Source organism: Chionomys nivalis, chromosome 17 (genome assembly GCF_950005125.1).
Source record: "Chionomys nivalis chromosome 17, mChiNiv1.1, whole genome shotgun sequence".
In the NCBI taxonomy this organism is placed as follows: domain Eukaryota; kingdom Metazoa; phylum Chordata; class Mammalia; order Rodentia; family Cricetidae; genus Chionomys; species Chionomys nivalis.
Window position 1 is genome coordinate 55,227,618 of NC_080102.1, and position 24,970 is coordinate 55,252,587.

A 24,970-nucleotide genomic window follows, 5' to 3' on the forward strand; every position below is an offset into this window, starting at 1 on the left:
CATTTCTGCTCCTGTCAGTAACCTCTCACCCATATTATTGTAGCCCCAATAAAACTCATTGTTTCACCAATTTGGACTGAGGTTGTAGCCTCACTTTGATCTGTCATGTTCCTTATCTGGGGTAAACAGATATTTGTTCATGTCTCCCCAGGAATAGTTTCACATAAATGTTCACTACAATGTTACTCCCAATAATAATCTGATTATCATTGTATTAGACAGATGAGGTAAGAGGAAAGCCAAGAACTGAGGTTAGGGACATTCACTTCCTTGCTCTGATTAAAAGAACCAAAACTTCCCATGCACTGTACATTAAAAGGTGTGGATTTTGACTTATTCATTTTAGTGTTCTCAGTATAGGACCCAGAGTCTTGCATTAATGACTGGATGTGAGGAATACAATTAGCTATTTGGAGGAAGTCCTTTGGGAGAGCACTCAGATAGCCCAATGAGCTGGGCAACCTGAAATGAGTTCATGAGTTCCTGTATTTCCCCAAAACAGTTACTCCAGAGTTTATCAATGAAAATAAATGGAATAATCATCTTCGTCCAGACAGGCTCAGGGTTTGGATCGCCTATTTGCTACTGATTCTAATCAAGGTAATATAAGGTTGATTAAGTTGTACTGAATGGAATTTTGCTTAAACAGTAATAATAGAAGTGTAGTGTTTTCTAGGAAAAATAGATGAGTGACCAGAGTCATTAACAGCTTGTTTTAGGTAGAAATAATTCTAGGCCATTGTATTTGGGGTTAAACCCAGGAGTAGCAAGGTATGCCGTAACCTCCAGCCATAAGGGCATTTGGTTTTGTTGTGTGTCCAGTAGACAATGTTCCTGTCTCCAGACCGACCCTATTATCACTCCCGTTGCTTCACTCGGCCACTCACATTCAAGTGCTCAGAACTGCAGATGTGGGGGTTCACACTTCAGATCACATCCACGGGAGACACACGGCCAGGGCTTTTCTGATTGGCTTTGGTGAAAATAACATGCTCATTCCTGTGCACGAAAGGAAGTTCACAGGAGCATGCTTTCCTATACATAACGTGAACGCATACTGATTGAAATTTCCCCTGTGGAAGATGAAGTTTCTCCTGGGGAAAACATGGCCAGCTGTACAGCTGGGAAAAGTGCCCATGTCCATCATGACCTTTTTTTCAAGAATAAAAAATACCCCCAGCAGCATCCATTTTCTCACTTATTTGGCTTCACTTGGAGGCAGACGGTCTGTGTCCTAACGCCTTCCCTATCCAGGAAGTTAGAGATGCAGCTGTGGCAAGAGAATGGCTCCTGCTACCCGTCACCCTCGCATGCGGAGCTAAACCATACTGTGCTCACTCTAGGCTCATGCGCCCAAAGTAGACTTGTTCTAGACAAGTGCACGAGCAAGTGCTCCTTTTCTGGCCGCCTTCTTGCCTGCACTTCTCATAAGCGTGTTGTCAATATTAGCAGTTCCCCTCTGAGATTCACACTTTCCCAGCTCTCAAATCCCTCTGCTGAATTTCCCCACATCCAGTTCTCACTATGAGGTTTAGTCCTTTTTTTCCTGACATTGTGTGACAATCCCAACATTTTACAAAGAAACAGTTCAAGACCACAGGTGCTTAGGCGAAAGACACGGCTAAGGTCAGAAGAGCCGAGCTCTAACTGGAACCCTGAGTGTTCTAAGTCCCCATCTGGTCCTGCTCTGCGGACACCAGCGCCCCATTGGGAACCACTTACACACATTTAACACTTGTCCCGGACGCCTACACTGTGCCACACCCCATGCTGAATGCTTTAACCCACGACCTCATTTAGCCTTGCATTCACATCCAAGATTTTATATACTGCATATAAAATACTGTAATTCAGGATAAAAGCTACAAATTCACTATAATCAAGTTTTACACTAAAATTAATTTTAAGACCATGTCTGAATTAGTAGGGCATTCAGAGGTTATTCTTCTCTTGCCCTTCTCTCAAAGACTCATTGAGGATTTGATGGTGTTCCTCGCGGGCATTCTTGTGTAGCCCTGGTGATTTCCCTCTTCCTATTTCCTTTCTTTATGAAAGGTCCCGTGGGAATAGCAGAGTCTCAATTCCCGCTCCCCTCCCCTTCCAAGCCCCTGCTATAGATCTCACCTCAACACCCACTCTTTTCCCTTCTAGTGGCGAGCAAGAGGAAACACAGACACAGGAAGGTCTTGTAAACAGCTTCAATGAAATAGAGTTACTCTCCTTGGAGCCTGTCTGGAAAGGAAACAGCGCCCAGAAACACCTTCAGCATTAAGGATTAAGGACTGTCGCTTTTTGCAGCAGCCTTGGTGCGTGCTTTTCCTTGTAGGCTGGAAACACTGTTAACTATAGCCACAGCTGGTTTCTGCATGGTTCGTTTTACCACCCTCTCAGGTTCCTGCCTCTTCTCGTCCCTGGATTTCGAGTTTGGCCTGCTCTCATTTTTAGATCGAGACCTGCCGTCTTCTCTTGAAGGTCCTGTTCTGATGTTGTCCATTGCCTTGGCCCTGGTTTGCATCCTGGCTCCCATATGTGCCTCTTCTCTGGTGTTGGTGCACTCCTGCTCTCGGCCCTGGACACACTTCTGTATCTTGGCCCTGGCACGAGCCTGTTCCTTGCCCCTGGCACAAGCCTGTTCCTGGGCCCTGGCACACACCTGGGCCTTGGCTCTAGACCTTGCTCTTGACCTTCCCTTCGACCTCGCCCTTGACCTGGCCCTTGACCTGGCCCTTGACCTGACTCTTGTCCTAACCATTGATCTGGTTATCCTGGACTTTGACTTCAAAATCCTAGACTTGTGATTCCAGAATTCTCTGGCCTTCTTGGCTGCCTTGCGACGCGAGCGGGGTCTGCGTAGTCTTGGTGATGTTGATCGGGATCGGGATTGGAGCAGGGTCTTCCTTGAAGAGCGGCGGCCCAGCACCAGCCAGGACTGTCCCACCTTTTTCCTCGATTTAGGAACCTTCCAGACCCTGAAGTAGCCTGTGGTATCGCTGCCACTGACCCGCAGAAGCGTACCCCTCTCAGACCTGGTAGAGTCCCGGTTGTCTCCTTTGATCTTCCGGCGCACTTCATAGCCAGCATTTCCCAGCTCCTTCTTGAGCTCTTCCAGAGTCAGCCGCGGTTGGTCAGCGATGGCCCTGAGCAGTAGCTGGGACACCCTGAGCACTGAGCGCGTGCCCTTCCTGGACGGTGTCCCCAGTGTTCTCCCTGCAGGCTCTTTGATCTGGATCGTAATTTCTGAGCCTTGGGATTTTCCTCTGGGCCGGGCCCCCTTAGCCATGAGCCCTGCTTCCCTACACGGGGCCACCTACTTTGATCTGGCATCAAGACTTACAAAGTGTGGAGCTTTGGGGCACCCACGTCACAAAGGGGGGCCCGGGCCCCCATGCTAGTGCCTTGGTGGGAGGGCAGACACAGCTTGCCTGCAGACTGACCTCCTTTGACATCTGTGACTCCCATCACCCCTCCGCACCCCCAGTTCTTCAGAGCTGCTTGTCTCTTTCCTCCAGGGATTTGATATGGGTCAGTTCCTGCAGGAGTTCTTATCTTTCCGGGACTGTGCTAACACCCACCCAAGAAAAGAGGAGCTGCCCCCAACCCACACCAAGAAACCAATATGATGTGTGTAAAAAGGAAAAGGGGATCCAAGAAACAAAAGCCCAGGGCCACCCCCCCACCCCCCACTGCCACCTCTGCTCTTATGTCTCAAAGCAACCTGGCTGTGCAGTGGAAGGAGCCCAAGGGCAGGAGAGAAAGAAGCTCTTCTGTGGTCTCCCTGCTGTTCAGGTTCTCACATGGGAAGGTGAGAGGCCTCCTTCCCATAGACAGGATGGCCAGACTTAACCAGGTTTCGAATCCCCAGAAAATACTTCTTGGATTGCCTATCCACTCTGCTTTTTTCCCTGCCTAGACAAACTTTCAAGTTCTTGCTAAAATTCTTTCTCCAAAACTGAAGCTCTCCAGGCCAACTGATCCTTCTTAATTACCACAAGCACAATTATTTCTGTAATCCTACACGCTTTTTTTGCTTGGTTTTTAATTTGGTATGTAAAAGTACAGTGCATGTAATAAGTTTTAGAAAAGAAAAAACCTGGATTTTGGTTAGGAGACATAGGTCCATAAACCCAGAATGCTACTTTAACATAGAAGGTGGTCCAACACCTCAAGCTAAAACGCCAACTGAAACCAAGCCGAAAGCTTCACTATGATGAAATATGTCCTAAGATTTTCTGCTTATGTGTGTTACTTTCCTGGCTGGTTTCATGTCATCTTGATACAAGCTAGAGGCATCCCAGAGAAAGGAACCTCAGTTGGAGAAATGCCTTGATATGATCCAGCTGTAAGGCATTTTCACAATTATTGATTGTCTTGGGGTTTCTAGGGCTGTGAAGAGACACCATGACCATGGAAACTCTTATCAAGGAAATCATTTAATTGGGTGGCTTATGGTTTAAGAGGTTTGGTCCATTATCATCATGGCAGGCCATGGAGGTGTGTAGGCCAACATGGTGCTAGAGAACGAGCTGAGAGTGAAGAAGGAGCTACATCTTGATCCTGCAGGCAACAGGAAGTAGTCTGAGTTACTGAGAATAGCTTGAGCATATATGAGACCTCAAAGTGACACACTTCCTCCAAAAAGGCCATACCTACTCCAACAAAGCCACATCTCCCAGCAATGCCATTCCCTATGAGCTTATAAGGGTCAATTACATTCAAAATACTACAGGGATCAAGAGGGGAAGGCACAGCCCATGGTGGGTGGGCTTATCCCTGGGCTGGTGGTCCTAGGTTCCACATGAAAGCAGACTGAGCAAGCCCTGTGGAGCAAGTCAGTAAGCAGCACTCCTCCGTGGACTCTGCATCAGCTCCTGTCTCCAGGATCCTGCCCTGTTTGACTTCCTGCTCTGCTTTCCTTGGGTGATGAACAGCAATGCTGAAGTATATAAGTCTAATACTCCCCAACTTGGCTTTTGGTCATGGTGTTTCATATCAGCAATAGAAATCTTAATTAAGATTTTACTTTTAATTAATTTTTTGAAGTCATCATGAAAGAGGGTTTACGTTATGGCATCCTCATACATAATCTTCATACATTTTTCTTTTTATCCCCCTTCCCTAGTGCCCATTCCCTTGCCTTCTTCTTGGTTTCTGTTGGAGAGGGCCGCTTGTTAGTTCCAACTAGCTTAGACCCGAAATAATCACACAGAAACTGTAGTAATTAAATTACTGCTTGGCCCATTACCGCTGACTTTTTATTGGCTAACTCATATATATATATATAATTTAACCCATTTCTATTAATCTGTATATTGCCATGTGGCTGTGTCTCACCAGATAAAGTCCCCACTGTCTATTTCCAGTGGCTCCATGGCTTCTCTCTAACTCTCTAACTCTGCCTTTCCACTCCCATGCTATAGGCCAAGCCAGTATCTTTAATCATTACCCAATAAAAGGAACCCATAGACAGAAGGATCTCCCACACCATTATACCTTTTCTGTTTAAACAAAAAAGAAGGCTTTAACTTTAACATAGTAAAATTACATATAACAAAACAGTTATCAAGCAAGAATTTCAGTTACAATATTTATATCTACTTCTTTTATCATAACTAAGGAAAACTATAACTATAAATTCTTCAACTCCATCAAAGTCTCCAGAAGCATATAATATTACCTAAGTAAGCAGGAAGTACATTGCAAGCAACTTCTAAAATTCTAAAATTGACAGAGACACCTCCCTACCTAGACAGTCACCCAAAGTTCTTCTGTACCATTGGGGCATCCATCTTCATCCAATAGGCCCATAGTATCCAGCAGACATTTCCACAAAGCGGGAAATTTCAAAGACAGTTCTGCCTGTACTAGCAGTTTGTCCATCATATTTTTCTGTGTCCTGCAGATTGTCTAGCAGACTCTTTCATGAATCAGGAACCCCAAAGGATCATCTCACCTTTATGCAAGTTTAGCAGTCATTTCTCTGCAGGTTCTGAATGTCCAGTTTATCAAGCAGCCTAGGCAAGAGCAGTTTCTTGCCAAATGATCAACCAACTCCATAAGGAATCTCTTCAATGCCCATCATCCTCTTGAAGTAATTGGTGCTACCAGGAGCAGATGTGTCTCACTGTCTTAAAAAGTCTTCAGTTTTGAAACATTTTAATTGCCATATTCTGAAGGTCTCTGAAAGATTTGAAGAATACCTATCTAACTGAAATATATCTCTATACATCTAGAAAATCTAACATGAATATAAGCTTGACTATTATAGATGATTATCTATTAACCTATATTTAAATTATACATTACATTTTTAACATGAACTACACAATCACAATATTTTAATCATGAGCAGAAATATACATATAACAAGATTGACATTAAATTTGTATCAATAAACCAAGATCTATACCAATGCAAATCTTTACAGCAAATCCCCCTTTAAATGTAAAGAAACATTTACAAACAATATTTGGGAATATGGGTGTAGTTTTGTCCAAACCTCTTCCTGCTGTTTATTGCATACTTTTTGAAGGTGCTCAGGGCAACCTCTCAGGGGGTCATAGTCTATTAAACCATATTAACCTACAATGAATTTACAGGTTCTCATCCTCTGTAGAAACCAAAGAACCTCTTTTCTAAAGCAATATATCCTTAGACCCAAATTCTGAAGTAAAGATACCTTTATAATTGTTATGCCCCAATCCGTGGGTCCCCACAAAAGCCAGCAAAGGGGACCAAGTCCCATATGTAAAAGCAATGAGCCTTTATTTTAATCAAGTTTGCAAACTCGGTCTCTCTGCCTATCTAACATATTGGAATATCTGAAAAGCCCCGAGCTCAATTAGAATTTGATTTTTATAGTATAAAGGTGAGAGTAAGGGGTCTCTGAGGTCCAGGACCCCTGGTTGGCTGACATTTGTCTAGGTGTGTCCTGGTGCTGGTAGGTGTTTCTATCTACAGTGCTTGGAATGCCAGGAATTTCCTTTAAATGGTCTGCTCTTGGGTGGGGGTTGGGTAATCTCAGCCTGCCAGGCATTGTCTCAGGGTAAACTATTGAGACTCTAGACTCCATTTAAATTTATCAGTGGCCAGAGTCCTGGGTGATAATGGTTGGAGGAAGTAAAGAACTTTTTTCTCCCCAGACTTAGATTATCATGGCTGGCCCTCACAATAGAAACCCTGTCTCGAAAAAAACAAAAACAAAAAAACAACAAAAAAAAAATGCTGGTTTAGCATAGTAGCCTACACAATGAAATGTCTCTCTGTACTTAGCTCCTTCACAGTCAAAAAAATTCAAAGAAGACACAATAATATACATAATCCATACTTTCTGTGCATATTCCATCTTTACGTGACTTATTTTTACTCTATTACTTTTTAATATTTATTTTATTATCTTTACTCCTTTAATTTATGATTGTCTGTACTCTGTCTCTTTAAAGACTTTATTTTGTTTTTAAACCATTTATTTCTTTTTATAACTCTCTATATTCTTTTTTTCTCTCTTCCAAGCCTACGTACATTTATCCAACACTGTGACTCATTTAGAGGTCTTTTATGTCTGAATCTGTCCTATTATATATCTGTAATTCTTTACTGTCTTGAAGTGCTTTTAAAACGGTAAGCAGCTTGGCTGCAGCTGCTCTGGATGCTGGCACCTCTTCTCTCCACTTTCAAAATGGTGGAGGCACCATTACCACCAGCTCTGGGACAGCCAGGTAGGAGCTGCGCTCAGCACTTTAACTCTGATAATGAGCATGCAGCACATAAACCCCTTTTATCTGAGTAGTAGCTAAATATGCCAAGTAGAGCATAGTGTGGCCTGGAAATATCTCTGTGTTTGGTGACAGGAATCCACCATGCTCTCCTGCTTGTACACTCCTAGCAGTCCTGTTCCTGCCACCTGCCCAGGTGTGGATGCTGAGCACCAGGTATGGTCTCAGTAACTTTCCCAAGCAGGCATACAAACACCAAGCCCACAAACCCCATTCAAGTCTCCAGAGCCATTTGTGCTGGTAAACCAGAAAGTTGCTGTTTTGAAACTGTGGCTTTTTTTCCTGCTACCTCTGAATCAGGAAAACCTCTCTTAAAGGAGCTGTGGCAAGCCACCAGCTGGAAAAAAAAATGCAGCTAAATTTTGTTTTCTTGTGTGTGTGTCTAGAGTTCCTTTCCAAGCCCTCCCAGGTTTTACGTGGATTTAGTCCACCAGGTTGGCACACCAATTTGTAGTAAGGAGGCCACTTGTTTGTTTCTGGATGTTCAGCACTGAAATAATTACACATAAACTGTATTATTTAAATGGTTGCTTGGCCCATTGGCTCTTGCTTCTTAATGGCTGACTCTTACATATTAATTTAATCCATTTCTATCAATCTGTATATCACCACATGGCTGTGGCTTACCATGTAAAACTCCCAGTGTCTATCTCTGGCAGCTCCATGGCTTCTCTTTAGCTCTGCCTTCTTCCTCCCATGCTATAGGCCAAGGCAGTTTATTCATTAACCAATAAAAGCAACATATAGACAGAAGGACCTCCCACACCAGCTTTCCCTTTCCTCTTCCTGAGGAAAGACTTGAGGAGAACAGAAGGGATGGCATTTTCCTCAGTGTTATGGTCTGCATGTGACTGTTTCCCACAGGTTCATGTATATTTTTAAATACCTGGTCCCTAGCTAGTGTTGCTATTTTGGAAGAATGTGGAACCTTTGGGATACAAGACCAAATCGAAAGGATGAAGCTTAGGGTAGGGGGAAGGGCACTGATATTATTACTCTTTCTTCTTCCTGGTCCTCGAGACTTGAAAGTTCTTGCCTCAAGTTCCCACCACCATGATTCTGCCATATCTTCCTCACTATGATGCAATATATTCAATATATTCCCCAATTATGGGTCAAAATAAATATTTCTCCCTGTAAACTATGTCAAGCATTTTCTCACAGCAACAGGAAAAGGAGTCCAGAAAATTAGCCCAAGAGACATGGTTTGTAGGCCTTGACAGATTTGCACAAGGAATGTGGAAGAGTTAGGAAGCTAGGAAAGCCCTATCCATTTCAGAGGGAAACCCCACCTCTATTCAGATAGAAGCTAAGAGCCATTCTTGTTTTACATTCTGGCAAAGAGCCTGAATGTGTTCTGCTCTTGTCCTGAGAACTGAAGTGAGTCTGCGTTTAGGGGTGATGTATTATGGCAATATTTTGTTTGTACCCTAACAAATAAAGCTTGCCTGAAGATCAGAGAGCAGAGATAGACACTAGTTAGGCACAGAGGTTTGGAGGTCTGTACAGACAGACAGGAAGTGACATGGCTGGGCAGAGAGAGGAATATAAGGTGGGAGGAGACATGAGGTCGGCCCTTTTTCAGCTGAGGAATTCGTAAGGTAAGAGTGGGCTATGACTTGCTCTTTTCTCTCTCTCTCTCTGAACGTTCAGCATTTGACGCAGTATCTGGCTCTGGGTTTTTATTATTAAGACCAATTAGAACTAGTGCAACAATGTATTAATATGTTTAGTGGAGGAAAGTTCAAGACAGCACAACATCCAGGTTATGGAGTAGCTATTGTTCAATGCCCTTAGCCATATTTACGGAGACAAAGAGCAGAACGTGGAGCAACACGGTGTGAAAGATACATAGTTTGGTAAGAAAAGAAAGGGGAGCAAGTTTAAACTCGTGTAAAAAGGAAATTCGGGCAAAGAGAAAGATTGAACTTTCCCTAAGTGCTCTGCCAGCCCACAGAGATCTCCAGACGGGCAGGTTTCCATTTACAGACAGTCCTGTCAATAACCCAAGGACTGAGAAAGCGAGCTTGTAACCAGGCAAGATGAGACAGTAGAGGAGAGTGTAAGCACTTGGCAGTAATATAGTGTCTATTTTCTCAGATGTCCTTCTCATCCAGCAGGGTTTGCTGACTTGTCTAGCTTGCTGAGACTACCCTTCCAGAAGCCCACAGAAGACTATGGAGGAGGAACCACATTGCTTCCATGAGGGAAATATTCAGACTAGGAGCGTTCAGCTTTTTGTTTCGTGTTACTGCTTCTCTTTTTTATTTCACATTTTAGTTGTTTAGATTTTCTTTTGCTCATTTAATTTTTTGCAATTTGTTTATATTTTTACTAATATTTACAATTTTATATGTTAAGCTACTGTGTCTTAATTTAGATCTCCCTTCAAAAAGACTTTTATGAGTGTCCCTTGTTATTCCACACCAACAAGAATCTCTAGGATATTTCTTTTTTATAAGAAAGTAATAAAATTTATTTTTATATTTTTTCTTTTTATCTAGTCTCATTTATCTATAATTGTTCCCTGCTACCTGATGGAGGAGGGTCATCTGTTCTCATTCATACTTTACTCCCTCTCTCCTCCTTTCCCCTTACCTACCTGTCTTACTGTTAGCATATTGATATCCTTATCCCCAATCTATAGGCTGCACTTTCTCAACCGGAAACAGTGTCTCATGCCTGTAATTCCAGGACCTGAAAGACTGATGATCAAAGTTCATTAGAGGCCAGTCTGGGCTACATGGTGAGTTCCGACAGAGCTTGGCCTACAGGATGAGATATTGTCTCCAACAAACAATAATTATCATACTTCTCCCAACTAGCACCCCAGCACCACTCTCCCTGAACCTTAATCGACACACAAATGGGGTACACAGACGCACAGACGTCTCCTACAGCATATGAAACTGGAAGTCCTGGGAAATGAGTAGGAGTGTTGATGTCCATCTCCCTCCTACACTGGAAACAATTCCCAGTGAAGCCAATGCTTAAGAAAGACTAAACAAAACAAACAAGTCAAAAGAGTGGGTAAAAGTTACAAGAAGAAGATCAGTCCCAACAGGTGTAGAAGCCACTGCTAAGAGACAGAACATGCAACGGCAGTCCCCAGAAAACATCCTCAACCCCACAGCTTGTCACTGAGACAGCTGACATGTTAGAGAGAGAGAGAAAAAAAATCAGGCTTCTGCTTTAAATAAAGATTAATGACCAAATCTAGGACTTAAATAAGCAAAACAGCAAACTAAAAGCAATTCAGGACCTAGATGGAAGCTTCGTGAAGAAAATGATAATTTAGAAGAGAAATGTGAAAATATGGAGGAACAATCAAGGCTATTAAAACACTGACAAAGAACCAGAAGGAATATTTGGAAGGGAATTGTGGTTGGGGATACTTGGGGTTGGAGGAAAATTAGAGTGGGGGTTACTGTCATCAGAATGTACTTTATGCATGTATGAAACTGTCAAAATATAAGTCATTTTTAAAATAATCCCAAGACACAGGAGATTCAATGCTGAATTCTGGCCAACTTTTAAGGAAGACCAATATTTTTTAAACCATTCCACAAAACAGCAAAAGAATTAACACCCCAAATTCAGTTTATGAAGCCAGTATTACACTGAGATTTCTGGAGTTAATTGTCAGCTTGATGGAATCCAGACTTGCCTAAGAAGAGGTCCTCTGAACGTGCCTATGAGCGAGTGTTGTGTTAACTGAGCTGTGAAGACCTGCCCAATGTGGGTAGCACGATTGCCCGGCTGGGATCCTGGACCACCGTGAGTGAGAAGGTAGCTGAATAAGAGCATGGATTTACTGCTCTTTTCTCCTGCTTATGACCAGCACTGTAAACCCCTGTCCCCTGATCTTCCTTGTTGTGATAGACTATATCCCTAAACCACAAGCCAGAATAAACCCTTTCTTCCCAAAGTTGCCTTTGTCTGAGCATTTTTTCAAAGCAGGGGAAAACAAACACACAAAAAAACTGAGACAAGCACTGATAGCAACACTATCATAAAACAAGAAAACTACAGACTAACTTACCTGATGTATATGTATGCATGCAAAAATTCTGCAGAAAAGACCTGAAATTCAAATTCAAGAACACATTTAAAAGATCCTACACTGAGCTGGACATAGAGATGTTCTTTATTTACTTTATTTACTAAGCACCAGATTAAACATGGAAACCTTTTTCCCTTGAATGTTAACCCATCTTCCCCCATTAGTATCATCTACTACTGTATACGGCAATGTCTCATCAGTAGACTCTGGAAACTATCTTCCCTTCCAGAAGAAACCAGACTGCATTCCTTAGAACATAAGCAGGTAGTGCCAAAAGTGCAAGGGTTCCAATGAAGGAAGCACAGCACACACACCTTTTCTGGGGGTACTCTTCCTTGAAGTTTGTGCCACAGCCTACATGAGACTCACGCAGACTCCACAGGAGGTGGCATGATATATTTTTAAATGTATGTTCTACCATGTGGGGTTTTTACCCTCCTTTCATTCTGGATCTTTGACTTGTTCTCAGTATGCCTAAATTCATCCCCAGTTCCTCTCTCTCCATGTAAGTCCTGTCTATTCTCTCCTGCCTAGCTATTGGCTGTTTAGCTTTTTATTAAACCAATCAGAGTGACACATCTTTACTCAGTGTACAAACATACATAACATATAAGACAGATGTAATTTGTTCATTATGACCTTCAGTTATGTATAGTTTTTCTGAAAATAACATAACTTTGTCTTCTTTGTGGTTGAAAATACTCCATTGTGTATACATACCACATTTTTTTAGCCATTTTGATGGACATCTATTTTGATGGACATCTATTTTTTCCAGATCTTAGTTATTGTAAACTGTCACTGATGTATATCTTTGCATAGCTGACTAATGCGACAGGTCTATGTTAATTTTTTGACAAATCTCAGAACTAATTTCCACAGCATCTATCAGCAGTATATGACGGTTTGGGGGTTTGTTCTTTGTCTATATCTTTGCCAGCATTTCTGATTATCCATTTCTTTAATGGCAATCATTCTCACTGGAGTGAGGTAGAATCTCCATGTAGTTTTAATTTACATTCCTTCCATGGCTAGTGTGGTAGCCTGGCTTTTGAGAGCTCTGTGTTTATTCCCTTTGCTGATAGTTATTGGCTCCAAATGTGTAATGATAGGCACTGTTCAGATTGGGAGTAAGGCTTCTGACAAGTCAGACATGATTCCTGTTCTGAACTGACAAATCTCCAAGGGGATTTCAACATTGATCATAATTGTCACACCAACAATGTCTCATGGGCATTGTTAAAACTGTCTTCTTGATAAGGAAAACTGAGGAACTGAAATACTAAATCACTTTCTCAGAATCCTAAGATCAAAAGTGGCAGCATGTTGGAGAAATAGATGGCTTCTGGTGTCCTTCCCCTACACACATGCAGTGAACTCCAGCACTCGGGAGTACTCTGCCCAGAGGAAGACAAAGTTCAGTGGAAAACTTACATACTGGATGAACTGGGAAAGATCTAAGTCAGATCGAGTAGAAAAATAACAGACATACTCTCTTACAACCTCTGAACACAACACCTTATGATTAAAAACAAAATCCTCAAATCCAGTCTCTTTTGAGTAGAAAGGAGTTGGTATCATACTGTAATGATCTGTTCTGTCTCTTTAAGAGACAACACACACACACACACACACACACACACACACACACACTGACTGCTCTGGGGTCTGCTGTCCAGTCTTCTAAAATGTAGTTACTGTCTTCTGATAGTTTGCAGGCTTGTTTTGTTTTGACTACAGGAAGCATACTGCAGTGAGCATGTGTTGTCCCTCTTTCCTTATACCTGTAGCTCTCTGGAAACAAAGTTAGACATCTCTGACTGAAGAATATAGACATCAAATTGCCTCCAAAAGATCGGAATGATTTGAAATTCCATCAGACAGAGTTTTACTGCTATAGTCTCTCCAGGGACATGATTGAGGAAAGCAGACATTGCTGTCACCCCTAACTCCAGGACTGTCAGGTCTCTTTTCTAGAGTCACCCAGTTTTACTGAATATTCGTCCGTTATGGTGACAAAACTCGGGCCATACAGATGTCACTCACACCTTTCACTGGTTCTTTACCAGACTGCTTGCTCATGGGAACTCTACACATTTGATGGGAAATAAAATGATGGTTATTTTCTGGGGTGTGCTTATGACTGGTACTTAGATACAATTGTTCCATGGCTAATACAGCCAGCTTTAGAAAACACCAACTTTACACAAGATTGATGTGCTATTGTAACTGAACAATACACAAATGTGAACACCATAGTGCATGGTGGAAATTAGAAGACGTTCAGTGTGGTGTTTCATAAATGTCCAGTGTATTTCCATAAAAAGAGATTCCCCAATCTCCTGTAAGGTAACAGAGCTTAAAGAGGCAGAGAATAATGTGAACAAATCTCACAGGGAATCTACCCCATAGGCAAGGCCCATTCAACACAAAGCAGGGGAAGTTGCAAAATTCTAAGTCCAATCACTCAGGATAGGCTCAAGCTCCTGTGGAAATGTTGGGGTAGACTTTATACTGTGACTCTTGGGAGAAGCTACTGTGGCCCCCAGAAGGAGACTCATGGCAACATGTGAGGTTCTTTGTTGCTAGGGAGTGGTGCTGGTGTAATCCAGCAAAAATGCTGAAACTCGCAAGCACTCACAGTGTGGCGCTATTGCCCCCTGAGTTCTCAGTTTCTGAAGAAGGTGCTGGTGGGTGGCAGCCTACCACACCCTCACTTGTAACTGAGCTTTCTTTATGCTGCCAGCTCCTGGAGACTTTTTATTTGTTATGAAAACTTGACCTTAGTTTAGGCTCGTTCCAAATTAGCTCTTAAAATTTAAATTAACTCGTTTATATTCATCTACCTTTTGCCACATGGCTCTCATTACCTTTTCTCAGTCGTGTATGCTCAACATCCTTTGAGTCTTACTGACAAATACCCCAACTCAGATTCCTTCCCAGCCTTCCCACCTCTACCAGCAAATCCAGCCTAACATCTTCTGCCTAGTTATTGCCTGTTCAGAAGATGCCATAGGCAGGCAAGGAGGGACAGAGACACACCTTCACACAGTGTGATTGAATATCCTGCAACACCCGTCTCTCAAGCAATGGTCAACTTTCAGTTTTAATATGATCTGAAGTCTAGTAGTTGAGGACAGTAACTCATGTCTGTGTATTCTGATAACTTAAAGGATGGTTTAGTTCTAGAATGTGGGATCTTAAGTCACACTCTTGAAGGGAAAGAGAATACAATCCAAAATAAAAACATCATGTTAACAGGCTAAATATTTGGATCATTGCAAAACTGTATTACAGATATTCTGTGACCATGTCTAGACACAGGCAGACAGGATACTGGACAATTCACAAAAATAGCCAAATGGCCCTCTCTCTCTTAGCTAACATGAGGGCTGATTGCTGTTTGTTCATTAGTCTTTTGCTCTGTAGTATTCCCAGTCTCGACGACGACAGGCTATCCAATCAGATTCTCCTGCTCATTGGACTTCCCCTTAGCATAAGTCCAACGTACAAAACATTTCCCCATCTTCTTACTGAGACACCCTCAGAGATTCTCCTCTCTCCCTCCTCTCTCTGCCCTAAGCCCACCTTGCTCTGGTATGGGGGCATCCACATGTCGGTCCTTTGCTGTCAGGCATGGAGGGATATCTTCTCCTTGCTCTTGTGGTCACTGGATCCTGTTTATGGTATTTTCTGTCACTGGCACGTTTCTTATTCTATGTTGTTGGTTTTTAAGATCATCTCTTACAATGGCTTCTTAGCTTTTACAATTTGCATCTCTACCTTAGTCATTAATAAATCATCCCACATTTTAGTGTTTTAAAGTGTATATAACCCATAAGAATTTTAATTTTGCAGACAGATAATGGGTATTAAAGGAAAAAATTAGTATTTTTTTTTTGCAAACCTATGCTACTTCAGGAATTAAGGAATAACTACCACTTAAATTATTTTACACTTATTTATTTGTGTTTTGTGTTCGATTTATTTATTTGGTGTCTGCAGTGAGGTATGGATGTGGAGGTCAGAGGATAGCTCTCCTTCTATGTGGGTCCTGGGTATCAAACTCAGGTGGTCAAGTTTGACAGCAGGCTCCTTGACTGGCTGAGCCATCTCGGCAACCTAAAACTGTCATTTTCATGAGTAGAGGGAGGGCTCATCATGACTCCCTCCTTGCCTCTGCAGCCTGCCTCACATATGTACACAGAGCACACACCACAGTAGCCATCACTCTTTGGAACAGTTTCCTGAGAGCAAAGCAGTGTTTTATTACCATCTGACCATCCAGCGCTGCAGGAGAGCCAATCCTATGGTCATTAGCATGGCCATTGATAACTCTGGAGTTATCCAGCAAGAGCAGGGGCTGGAGTGGCTGTGTTTTCTATGGACACCTGGACTATTACCTGCTGGCATTGACCTTACACTCACTTGTTTAATACAACTCAGCAGCTTCTAATCATTTGGGTCTGTCACTTAAGAGAACTGCTGTAGGCATCTCTATAACTAATCTACTGAGACTCATTTAGAGTCAAAGCAAAACCCAGACTGCTCTTAATTGAGCTGGAGGAAAGCTGCCCCTGGAGATTTCCACATTTGCAACTTCTGAGAATGTCTAGGTAGCAACTGCTAATGAGGCCCTGAGAGCCTCTTCTTGAATTCCCTTCTTTCTCTCTCAAGTAGACCTACTTCTTCAGACATCAGAGAAGTGGGGAGAAGAAGGAGTCCTGACTGGGCAGAGTATGGCTGTGGCTTAGGAGCCTCCTCCGACTGCTACCCCAAGCCCTAATACCTGTCTTCCCTTGGGAGAAAAGTTCAGAAATACAGTCGTTTCTGTGACCCTAACTAGCAGGTGCCTGCTTCAGGAGCTCCTTTTGCTCCTTCAGCCAATAGCCTTTAAGATACCAGCCCACTGGGCATGGTCTCTTATACTTTAAAAAGCAGTGAGAAACAGGTTTTCTCTCTCTCTCTCTCTCTCTCTCTCTCTCTCTCTCTCTCTCTCTCTCTCTTTCTTGCTTCCAGCTCCTGTATGGGTTGCTAGACGAGAGGATTGTTGTTTGGGATGGTGATCTGTAAGTTTTCCCCCTCAAATAAATAACCTTTTTATTATCAATAATTCTTAATTGGTGTGGGATTGGTTTGCAGCTCCATCTGGCACCCAACTAGGGGCCAGTAGTTAATATAGAATCTCACACAGTGACTTTTCTACAGTTCAGCCACTGTTCTTTTCTCTTTACATGCCTCAGTTTGGCTTTAACTACCCATGCACCCTACTGTTTGCCTCCCACCAGAGCACACTGCAGACACTTCAGTGAGATGGGGTTTCCCCTGTCTGAGCCAGCTGTTCTGCGGTGTTCTAATGATTTGTTTGCATTTACCTATTCCATTGCTCTAGACATCCACAGAACATACAGTCTGTGATTTATCTTTTAGCATTCTACTCTAAAATCAGATTTAAGACCTGCCACAGGTGAATTCACATGCACCACTATGCCTTGCTGGATTAGTTTTGTAGGTGGCATGTGACACTTACTGGCAGGTTACTATTATTGCACCTGATCCAGCTAATTGAGCCACAGGTAATATTTAATATCCTAAATATAGAGTATAAGTTGCTAATTTAAAAGGACAATGTGTCAGACAATCTAACCATCCAAGGTTTCAATAGCCTATTTACTTATACCATGTGCGAGGTTTTACAAGACGTATATGATGTCCCTTCTACATCACTATTTTTATTTCTGGGGATTAGTCTTCTACTCAATATTTTTTTCTTTTAAAAAACGGTTTGACAATAGGACTAGGAATAAAGCATTTTTAGAAAGGGTACAGTCTTTTCAGACTGAAACCACACTTCTCAGGAAAGAGGTTGGAAGTCTGTAGAAGGATATGGCCAAGTTAACTGACAAAACTCAGTCAACTGAGATACTTTTGGAAATGGTACAGACTGACAGTAATTTATTTAAAGGAAAATTCAGCACTCTAGAGGAGGAAACAGCTGATTTGGCACATAAAACCCAATCAATGACAGTGGGTGCTGAAACGTTATTTGAGAGAATTCATCCTGTTGAATGTCTTAATCGGACTCTGTCAAAGGAGTATGACAGATTGACTGATAGAATGTCTCTCCAGGAAGGTAATATGCATGCTATAAAGATTATGTCCGAGGATGAGACATTATCTTTACTGGACAGACTTTATACATTGGAGTCCTCAATGAGGGCATTAGAGCTGGACACTGGATTCAGACATTACAAAAGGCAATGGTAAACAGATTTGAAAAGGTTGAGGAAATTATCGAAATTGATGACGAGGAACAGAAGGTAAAAAGGCAAAATTTAACCTCGTTGGTAAGTAAAAATCTCTGGGATAGCTTCCCCAGAGTTCTGCCTGCCTTTCTAGTAATAACATCGGAAAAAGTATCTGGCTCCAAGTAGCCTAAAAGTTGTATCAATATACAAAATGTCCTAAACCGAGGTAGAAACATGCACATATATAGCCTGACAAAATAACTTTGTATATATGTACAAATAATGTAAACAAAAGTAACAAATATAATTTGAACTTGTATCAATATACAAAAATTATACCAATGTAAATTATCCATAAATAATAGCTCACAAGTATGGAGAAAACTATGTTTGTTCAAAAAGGGTGGGGGATAATAGTAATAGTGTATAATAGAGTGTCACACTCCAGGACAGGCCCCGTGTCTATGAGTAGATGGAAAGCACAAAATTAACTCCATGCTTTTTTTTTGGGGGGGGGGGTGATGGTTTAAATAAAATGCTACAGGCCCCCAAGTGGCAGCAGTGGGCAATGGGCCATGAGACCATGTCGCAGGTCAGCAGGCAGCAGGTCCTGAGACCATGGTGGTCCACGAAGGCAGCCAGTCCCAGGCAAGAGCCTATGAGGGGCAGCAGCTAGTACCAGGTAGGGAGCCGCAGGAAGCTGAGAGGCGGGGTGAGAGACCAAGAGCACCAAATGTCAGGCAGGGAGCCACATGGTGGGTGAACATTGCTTTTCATTGAGTGGGTCCCTAGACCATGCTACAGGTCCCCGAAGGCAGCTGATCCCAGACAGGAAGCCATGTGGCAGGTAAGAGACAGAGACATGGATAGGAACGCCATGCAGTGTGAGGTTGGATATCTATTTAGTGGGTTAGGAGAGGGAAGGAGAGAAGGGGGAAGTGCAGAGAGAGAGGGGGAGAGAGAGAGAGAGAGAGAGAGAGAGAGAGAGAGAGAGAGACTGAGAAACAACTGAGAAACTACTGAGAAACTGAGAGGGGGAAACAGGAAAAGTGGGGAGAAGGGAGAGACAGAAGCTGCCTCTTCAAGAGAGAGATGGAAAAAGAAGAAACTCAGACTGGAAGTGGAAGAAGGATCCACCTGCCTTGGCAGTGGACGAGGAGAAGGTGGGAGGGGCTTGTCTCAGACAAGGAGGGCTTGACAGACCATTACAAGGAGTGCTTTCTGTTTAGTTTTGTTTTGGATTTTTTTTTTTGGTCTTATTGGTATTTTGTTTGTTTCGGTTTGGGTTTTTCGACCCAAGACAGAGATAGAAGAAACACAAAGTTAGGTGCAGAGGGAGGTGGGGAGGAGCCGGGGGAGGAGGAAAATATTCAAAGTATATTGTAAAAATTTTAATAAAAATTAATTGAAAAACTATGAAAGGAGGGTGTAAAGTAAGGAAGGGGATATGATGGGAAAGAATTGGAGTGAGAAGTGAGGGGAAAATACGGTTGTAGATGAAGGTTTTTCTCTGTTTTATCCGGTCTCATTGGACTGGTTTGTCTCCTGCCCATTAGTCCCTGCAGCCACTTATAAAATAACCACTCAGAAGCTTAATATTAATTATAGTTGCTTTACCAATGGTTCAGGCTTATTGTTGGCCATTTCTATTAGTTTATATTTTACCACAAGACTTGTGGCTTGTTATATCACATTTTGCTTCTCTGGTAGCTGCTGGCTTTCTTAGTGGGTAGAGCACGGGACTCTTAATCTCGGGGTAGTGGGTTCACATTGGGCATCAGGTGAAGTGAGAATCCACAAAACTCTATTTAACAATTCATTAAGAGGTGCAAGGAAAAGCAGACTCACATATACAGAACAAGGTAGACACCACTGATCTAGCTGTTACTGTCTCGTTGCTCTCCCAAGGGCAATGAGTATCAACTGCAAGACTTGTCCCAGCTCTGACCACCCAAGAGAGAATGTGCAACCCTTCACCTCCATTTTATCTGGTCACATCTCCAAAGAAAATCACGCCCATAGCAAGTCACCCCCAAATGTCATTGGCGAAATGGATCAAGCGCCCACAGCATATGATCAACATATATTATATACAGGTATAAAATTTTCAAAGAATAAATAAAATAAAAATGAAAGAATTAGAAATATAAGGTGGAGAACAACTGAAGAATACACCTGGCACTGGCCACTATACTCTACACACATACAAGCAGATGTGTGTGCACAACTTTATACACACACACACACACAGAGAGAGAGAGAGAGAGAGAGAGAGAGAGAAGTACAGCTTGAATCAGAATTTCTAAAACTTTAGAAAAACATATAGAAATGAAGTTAAAGTCAATTGACCTAAACAAAGGAATAGAACAAAAAAGGCAAAAAATGGTCTCAAATATAAAAAATAAAATTGCAAGTTGTCTTAGATTTAATAGAGCTAAATAACATGCAATGGGGGTAAGAAAAGAAAACAGACAATAAAATAGAAATAAAGCAAAAAAAAAAAAAAAACCCCACCGTAACCATAAGGGATTAAGTGTTGGGAAGGCAGAAGAACTCAACACATATGCAGTTAGAATCTCAGAAGACCACATATAACTGATCAATAAATATGAAAAATGTTCGACATCTGTAGTCATCAGGAAAATAGAAATTAAACAACATTGAGATTCCACATCATCCCAGTAAGGATGGCTGCAAATAAGAAGAAAAGAATAGTCAAATAGTGGAGTACATGGGGAAAGGTGGGGATGCTGCTGGGGATGAAAACAATCAGTCCTGCCACTGGGAGCACAGTGTGGAGGTTCTCAACACACTAAAGTAGAATTCTCACAAAATACAGCCAAACACTCTGAGAGTGTACCTGAAGGCCTTAATCAACGTACCATAGAGATGTTTGGACATGTACTCAAATTAGTCAAGTGTGGAATCAGCCCAAATGCCCATTGACAAAAGAAGAAAATGTGATTGATGCACACAATAGACATTTAAAAAGTCACAAAGAACAGATGAACCAACCTGATTCCATCTTAATATTAAAAGCCATCCCATTATAAGGTCAAAATAAAGACATTCCTATTTTCTGTTTTCCACACCTTATCACCTGACCATACACTGACCTCCACCCTGATAAGAAATTCTGTCAAATAATTTTGAGATGTTCTGCCAAGTTCCTTAGAAACCCCCTAGCTTTGCAGTTTGGGATTATATAAGCCCCACTTTCTCCTGTGTTCCACGTTATTCTCTCAAACTCTGCTTTAAGGAAATAGTCCCATCTGACAGAAAATAGAAGATATCCCTGTCTGACAGAAAATCAAACTTGCTTAATTTGACCAAAACTTTGGGTCAGTGGTATTTACTTAGATTTGGTTTGATTAGCATTTGGAGGCCCCACTGAGGTTAAGACCCCCAACACAAGCTCTGAAGCAGGACTCACTACTCCAGGATTCTAGGACTGGAATGCTGCCTCAAGAGATGCACACCTTGAAGCTATTTCAAGGCTCCAGAACATGCTTTTGGTTTCGTAGATTATTGGAGCAAACTGCTGAAATAAAAAGAAACCACCAAGCAACTGTCTAAGGAGGCCTCCCCCAGTAAGTCATAGAGGTTGTCTCCTTCTATGACATCTTTTTCTGGTGGAATCCCATCTGGGGACAGCGAGGAGCATGAACTTCCTGTCTAGGGCACTAATAAGACATTGCACTGCCCACCTGGCTTTTTGGTGCCTGATTCTTGGTCACCTGTGTTTTGTTCTGTATTTTGTTTGGCTCCTGTCCAGGGCACAAACAAAAAGTTTCTCTGCCCACCTGGCTCTTTGATACTGGCATCCACAATGAAAATCATCAAGCCCAGTTAAATGTATGAATTAAGGTGGCTACCACGTAATTTGGTTTTGATCCATCTCTTTTGACTACATAAAAAGTCTGTATTCTATGTTTAGTAGTTTCATTTTTGCTGTCTTCATTCCTTTAAATCTGCCATTGTTGCAGCCCAAAGTGGGAGGAAGACTTGGTGAGGGAAGACTGACCAGCCCCACCTTCTCTGTAACTATTGCCCTGTCTTACCATAATTCTCCTCACTGAATTCAGTTTTTAGGTATGGACAATACTGAAATATTACTTTATGTTGTTCATCTTTACTGAAAAGCTGGCTCTGGAGTTGCACATCAAACTAAACTCAAGCAAGTTTATTTAAAATTTAAATTTCTGTTCAATGCCAGGTGATCCACTTAATTTTGTTACCCTCAGTCAGAACTAACTGAAAGTCCTATCCCCAGTAAAACGTTATAGTTAGATTATATAACCAAGGTACCCAGGTTAGAAAAGAAACCAACCCCCAAAGACTGGTCCAGCACCACGTTTGTGTAAATGTTCAACTTGTTAATTCAGGCACCTCTGATGTGGGATTTTTTTATTGCCATTGGTTAATATAGAAGCTACTTTGGCCTGTGGCAGGGCAGAATAAATACAGGTGGGAAAGCCAAGCAGAGATATATATAGATAGAGTAGACAGAGTTGGAGAGTTGCCATGTAGCTGCAGAAGAAGACAGACACCAGAACTTTACCAGTAGGCCACAGACTCACGATTTTACATAGATTAATAGAAATGGGTTAATTTAGTACAAGAGCTAGGTAGGAATACACCTAAGCTACTGGCCAAACAATAGTGTAATGAATATAGTTTTGTGTGATTATTCAGGTCTAGATGGCCAGGAAACTAAAAAAGTAGCCTCTGCTTACAAAATGGTGCCCACCATCTGTGGCATGGATCCATATAAGAGCTAAAAATGCTTTTAAAAAAAATGTTTCTAGACCCACAAAAACAGGAGTCAATTGAAGCTTCTTGGTGGTCACATTTTTTATTTTCAGATAGGCTCTCTTTGCTGGTGGTGAATGGAGGTATGACTCCATTAAAGAAGCCTTCCTGACTCATCATTAGCAACAAAAACTGCATGGCTTCTTTGAGAGACAGCTTCCTAGTTCATGTTGGCAGCATGAATAACTCTGGATCTTTCAGGAGGCCGAGGACTTAAATGTAGTTTGTGAGTAGTGTGCTACTAGTTGCTTAATGGTGACATAGCTACATTCCTGGAGCTGGGGCAGTGACCATGGCTAGCAGAGGGGTGAACATATCTCTGCCAAGTTGGATGGGGCAGAGCCAACAGGCAGGGCCACAGGGTTGGTCATAGCCACACTTGCTTAGCATTTAAAAGAAAAAGATGCTCCTGGTCAGAAAATGATTACAGATATGCAATAAAGACAGATTCAGACAAAAATAAATGTCTAAATGAGTCACAGTATGTTTTAAGAAAATCTATGTAGGCTTGGGAAAGAGAAAAAAAGAGTACAGACAGTCATAGATTAAATGAGTAAAGATAATAAAATAAATATTAAAAAGTAATAGAGTTAAAAAATAAGTCATGTAAAGATGAAAAATATACAGAGTCTGGATTGTGTTTATTATTGTGTGTTCTTTGAATTTTTAACTGTGAATGAGCTAACTACAAAGAGATATATCATTGTACAGGCTGCTAAGCTAAACCAACATATATATTTTAAAGGTATCTTGACTTCAAAATTTGAGTTTAAGGATATATTACTTTGGAAAATAGGCTCTGCTTTATTTTCCACAAAAGATGACAACCTGTGGATTCCTTCCAGGCTAATGTGATTTGATGGAACAAGATCACTCCCAAACAATCTCCATGAACCCTAAAATTACTTTGCCCAACAAATAACAGAAAGCAGTTTGGAGAAAACAATGCCCAAATTCCCAAAATGATTGTTTATAAATGTTTGTTTTCATTTAAAGAAGGCTGATTATAAGTGTTAATGGTCACAGTCAATTTCTAAAAAAAAAATAATAATAATAAGGAAGATATGATATAGAGATGAATACTTTACATTGATATATATCTTGGTCTACTGATAGGGCACAGAAGAAAGTTATTGACAATCTGCCAATATAGGCAAATTTCCTGCTTTATGGAAAAGTCTGCTGGATACTATGGGCCTGTAGGCTGAAGATGGGTGTTGACCAAGGTTTTTATCCAACCTAGTCCCACAGCTGTTCAGCCCCAAAGAAACACACAGAGGTCTACATTAATTATAATCTGGTTGGCCTATTTACTCAGGCTTCTTATAACTCTTATAACTTATATTAGCCCATAATTCTTGTCTGTTTTAGCCATGTGGCTTGGTACCTTTTCCAGTGATGAATTCTCATCTTGCTTCCTCTGCATCTGGGTGATGATTGTAAACTGAATCTTTCCTCTTCCCAGAATTCTCCTGTTATCATTGCCCCGTCTCTACATCCAGCCTGGTCGTCCTGCCTATACTTCCTGCCTGGCTACTGGCCAATCCGCATTTTATTAAACAAGTATAAGAAACAAATCTTTACAGGGTAAAACCATTGTCCCACAGCACTTCTGACAACCTTTCTTTCAAAACAAGAACTCTTGAGTTGAATCTCTTTTGGTTAGCTTTCTTTCTGACCATTATCCATACAACTTGTAACCAACACTCTAAACAAAGAAAAGTATTCATAATCCATTTTTTGGGAATGTGGGCATAGTTTTCCAGGCTACTTCCTGATGATTGGGGGTGCTAATAATCTTACAGGGACCTAAAATAATTTAGAATTACAGTCAAGTCCTGAGTGGAAAATTTTGAGGCTTGATCATCTCAGTTAGCAGTTTTGAAACTTTTCTGGATGTAAAATTCAGAGGAAACTCCAACAGAAATCCTTTGAAAAGTTGGATCATCTAGGCCATCTGCTACTATCAGAGATTTCTCAGGGGGTCTTCTTTGAACAAACCTGATTTTTCTTATCCCAGAATGAACCCACAGCCTCTCATTTCCTATGGAAACAAAAACAAAACCTCTTCTCCA

General features: G+C 41.6%; 1 protein-coding gene across 1 annotated transcript; it reads right to left on the reverse strand.

The window, feature by feature from the left end:
* Positions 1 to 2,275: 2,275 nt before the first annotated feature.
* LOC130888410 (testis-specific H1 histone-like) lies at positions 2,276 to 3,280 on the reverse strand. Its single transcript, XM_057791311.1, has one exon. It carries the CDS (start codon positions 3,278 to 3,280, stop codon positions 2,276 to 2,278), a length of 1,005 nt encoding a protein of 334 aa, XP_057647294.1.
* Positions 3,281 to 24,970: the final 21,690 nt, after the last annotated feature.